The sequence below is a fragment of the Onychostoma macrolepis genome, chromosome 11 (genome assembly GCF_012432095.1).
Source record: "Onychostoma macrolepis isolate SWU-2019 chromosome 11, ASM1243209v1, whole genome shotgun sequence".
Lineage (NCBI taxonomy): Eukaryota > Metazoa > Chordata > Actinopteri > Cypriniformes > Cyprinidae > Onychostoma > Onychostoma macrolepis.
Window position 1 is genome coordinate 7,795,546 of NC_081165.1, and position 4,357 is coordinate 7,799,902.

Genomic DNA, 4,357 nt, shown 5'->3' on the forward strand with positions numbered 1-4,357 from the left:
TCGAGAAACACTGCGGGTCGCCACAGAGCAGTGCTAAGCTCTCTACACTGAATCTCTTATTTACATCCTATCTGATCTGAACTTGCAGAACTCTTTTTCGTTTTGAGCGGTGAGTGGATTCTAATGTAAACACTTATGGTCATCGTGTTCAAGAAATTCAACAGATATGTCTGTGATTGGCTACATTGCTCAACGCTGCAAATATGTTTAGCCAATATCAGAGGGACCCCTGACTGCTGTTAAACACATCACTCATTGGGTTATTTAGTCATGTATTACCATGTCTTTGGAAGACATTTTCTTTCAAACACATTAAACTGCACAAATTAATGTTATTTCTTATCATCGTGTAATGCAGGGTACTGTTGGAAACTCGGAAGCGAAGACCAGGAGACTCTTGGGTCTCTTCAGCAGAGCTCTTTATTGAGAACGCTCTGCGTGGCGCTGCAGTCATCAAAAGCCTAACTAAGGCCGTGATACATTGTAGTTTATATACATTTAGGGGGCAGTGTTTAGGAATGGAGAAAGCACCGGGTGACGACCTTAAACAAAGCATGCAAATGAAGTATTCAGGTATAGCAACCTGCCTCACTTAAACGCTCCTAATACAATCAGCATAACTGCCCAGAGACTGGGGCAGGGGCACAAGAGCCATTACAAACAGAAGGTGAGAGTCTCCGTCATCTGGCTCATTTAACTTATAATAAGAGAACAGGAACCTCTTGCTACAAACTTTGTTTAACAGAATCGTTCATCTGATATCACCATCTTTACCATAAATGCTAGATACAATGCATTTCACTTTAGTTTTTCAGGTGATTGTATGTAAGGACATAGGATCAGTAGATCTAAGACAGATTCTTCAATTTGTAATCCCAAAACATATTTTTCTGTCAGCCAAACATCTTTCAAATTTATTTTAAGTAATTTTAAAGGGGTCATATGACATTGCTAAAAAGAACATTATTTTGTGTATTTGTGTATGCAATGTGTTTATGTGGTTCGAGGTTCAAAAAACACATTATTTTAGGGCTGGGCGATAAAGCGATAACGATATGTATCGCGATAGACACGTGATCGATATCAATAAAAATGTGTTCGATAAAACGTTCGATATTTTTATTCTTCGTCGGAAGAAAACAGAGGTTGCATTAACAAAGGCACTGCTCTCTGGTAACCTAGCAACGTGGGGAGTGACACGCTAACAGCCAATCATGTAACAGTATCAGTTTGGTTGCGCCATATCGTTGTCTCGTGCTGGTCTGCTGGATTCCTTTTCATAAGCAGAAAATGAGTGCCGCAGCGGCGAGGAAATTGTAAATAAAGAGGAAAAGTCAGCTCGCCAGTATGGCAGTTTTTGATATTATAAGTCTGACCGTAGTCAGACCAATGTCGCCTGCAAATTATGCAAGACTGTCGTCCCTGCCAAGACTGGTAATACCACGAACTTGATGTACCACCTTAGCCGCTCACCCTTTGGAGCACAGCCGTATTCAACCAACAACATCTGTAGCTGCAGCACACGCACAAGCAGCAGACCACCATGGAGAGGTACTCTGCATCAGTGCCTTATGACAAAGAATCTAAACGGTACAAAGATATAACGGAGGCAGTGGCATATCATATAGCCAAAGACATGCTTCCGCTTAGGACTGTCGAGAAGCCAGGTTATAAAAATCTTATACACGTGCTTAACCCACGCTATGTTCTTCCTGGCCGAAAGTACTTTTCTAAGACTGCCATTCCTAAGCTGTATGTAATGTGCAAAGAATCTGTGCAGCAAGAAATATTGTCAGCCAAGTACTTTGCAACAACCTCTGACCTGTGGTCAAGCCGTACTTCTGAGCCATACATTAGCTTGACCATTCACTTCATTGACAATGAATGGGGTTTGAAAACCAGATGCCTTGAGACTGCATACTTCCCCGAAGATCACACAGGAGAAGTGATAGCAGAAGGCTTGAAGGAGGCACTGTTGTCCTGGAGTCTGATTGAAGACAAAATGGTGTGCATCACCACAGACAGCGGGGCAAATGTAGTAAAGGCGACTTCACTGAACAACTGGACACGGCTGCAGTGTTTTGGCCATCGTTTGCACTCTGCTATTGGTGAGTAGCTTTGTCATTTTAATGCTGGCCATCAATGTTGGTTCCTATAGTGATTTTATTAGCCAGTAATTGAGATTATATATGATATATATTATGATCTATGGAAGCAGCTTTACACACTGACATGACTCTCTCTGTGTGTGTGTGTGTGTGTGTGTGTGTGTGTGTGTGTGTGCGTGTTTCTGTGTGTGATCTATTATCAGTTGTTAACGCTGGCATTATTTTTCTGCAGGTGCTGCAGGAAAAGATAAAAGAGTGGAGAGGGCTGTAGGTGTGTGCAAGAAAGTGGTATCTACCTTTTCTTACTCGTGGAAGAAAAAGAGTGCGCTCTCTAAAGCACAGGAACGTCTCCATCTTCCCACACACCAGCTGGTCACAGAGTCACCAACCAGGTGGGGCTCAAGACAAAAGATGGTGGCAAGGGTCCTAGAGCAACAAAAGGCCATCACTGAAGTTCTGTCTTCTGACAAAAACAACAGGCACCTGATCCCAACGTGGCAGGATATTGACGTCCTTGAGTCAATGCATGCGGCCTTAACTCCTCTTCTGGAGTTCACAGACTCCCTTTCTGGGGAGTCATATGTGACGGTCTCGTACGTGAAGCCTGTGCTCCACCTTTTCCGCTCCAGTTTGCTGAAAGTTAATGAGGGGGACACTCAGCTCACAAAAGAGCTGAAGACAAAAATAATGACCCATCTCGATGAGAAATATGCTGACCCTGACACAGATGATCTCCTTGACATGGCTACTTTCGTGGACCCTAGGTTTAAAGGCCAATACATCAGACCAGAGAAGGTAGGGGCCATTCAAATGAGAGCTGTGTCTGAGATCATGGATGAAGACCAGGGCCAATCACAGGCAGGGCCTTCTGAGGGAGCAGCAGACCAAGGTGCAGAAGGAGGAGCTGTCAGTGGACCGCCTATGCCACTGGGCGTGAAGAAGCAACGCAAGTCATTGGGGAGCTTTTTCAAAAAACAGTGCCAAGAAGATGATGCTTTGCCTCTCACTGAAAAACAAAAAGTGGAGAGTGAGCTGGAAAGGTACCTGATGTGCCCTGATGCAGACAGTGAGTCTAACCCTCTGGACTGGTGGAGGCTACATGAACACAACTTCCCCAGATTGTCTCAGCTAGCGAAAAAGTACTTGTGCATCCCAGCCACCAGCACCCCCTCAGAAAGAATTTTTAGTACTGGGGGTAATATTGTTACATGCACCAGGGCAGCTTTAGACCCAGAGAAGGTCAACCAGCTGGTGTTCCTAGCACAAAACCTGGACTGAAAATATACTTGAATAGTTCAACTTCAAGTATGATTAGAGTAAGAATAACTTGAAGAGTTACTTTTTCATATTTCTGCAGGTTTTATATTTCAAACAATGTTACTGTACTGTATCAGGTTTGTTTTTTTATATTACAGATGTATCTCAGTCTACCTCAGTTTTATTTATGTTTACAAAACACTGCACATATTTTAAAAACACTTTATTCACCAGAAGGTGAACAGCTAGTGAACTTCCTAGCACTAAACTTGGGACAAAATTCTCAGGTTTCTCTGTTTATATTTAACACTTTGCACTATTTTATTACACTTTATTAAACATTTCTTACATTTTCTTTCATTTTGCACCTTAAATGTTAAGAGATAATTGTTAAGTGTTCATTGTGACTTTAGACTTATGTTTACATTTTAATTATTTGAGTTTTCCATGGCTGTTTACATTTCTGTCTTAATAACTGAGGGATTATGATCAGAGGAAGGTTAAGTTTAAAATAAAAATGTTTAAATGTAATATATCTTTCTCCTGGTCCTTATTTTAAATGGGTCATAAAAAATATCAATAATTATCGATATCGACCGATATGAAACACTGATATCGTGATACAGTTTTCAGCCATATCGCCCAGCCCTACATTATTTTCCACATACTGTACATTATTGTTGCTCCTCTATGCTCCGCCTTTCTGAAACGCATTGATTTTTACAAAGCTCATCGTTCTGAGAAGCAAGATGTGCTCTGATTGGCCAGCTATCCAGTGCGTTGTGATTGGCCGAATACCTTAAGCGTGTGATGGAAATGTTACGCCACTTACCGTATTGTGATGCCGTGTCCTGGCGCAACGAGACTAAAACAATAAAACCCATTATAAACGAGGCATTTGTTGCATTCAGTGAGGACATAAACTGATTATAATGACTTATATTGTCTTTTTACGCATCGCATTGCATCGCGCCGCGCCGCGTAAACATTAA

The 4,357-nt window shown here is 41.9% G+C and overlaps 1 protein-coding gene across 1 annotated transcript; it reads left to right on the plus strand.

Annotated features, from left to right (window-relative positions):
• The first annotated feature begins 1,543 nt into the window (after positions 1–1,543).
• On the plus strand, positions 1,544–3,756 carry LOC131549918 (E3 SUMO-protein ligase ZBED1-like). Its single transcript, XM_058792503.1, has 2 exons — positions 1,544–2,108; positions 2,341–3,756. The coding sequence occupies exons 1-2, from the start codon at positions 1,544–1,546 to the stop codon at positions 3,384–3,386; spliced, it is 1,611 nt and encodes a 536-aa protein (XP_058648486.1). The 3' UTR covers positions 3,387–3,756.
• Positions 3,757–4,357: the final 601 nt, after the last annotated feature.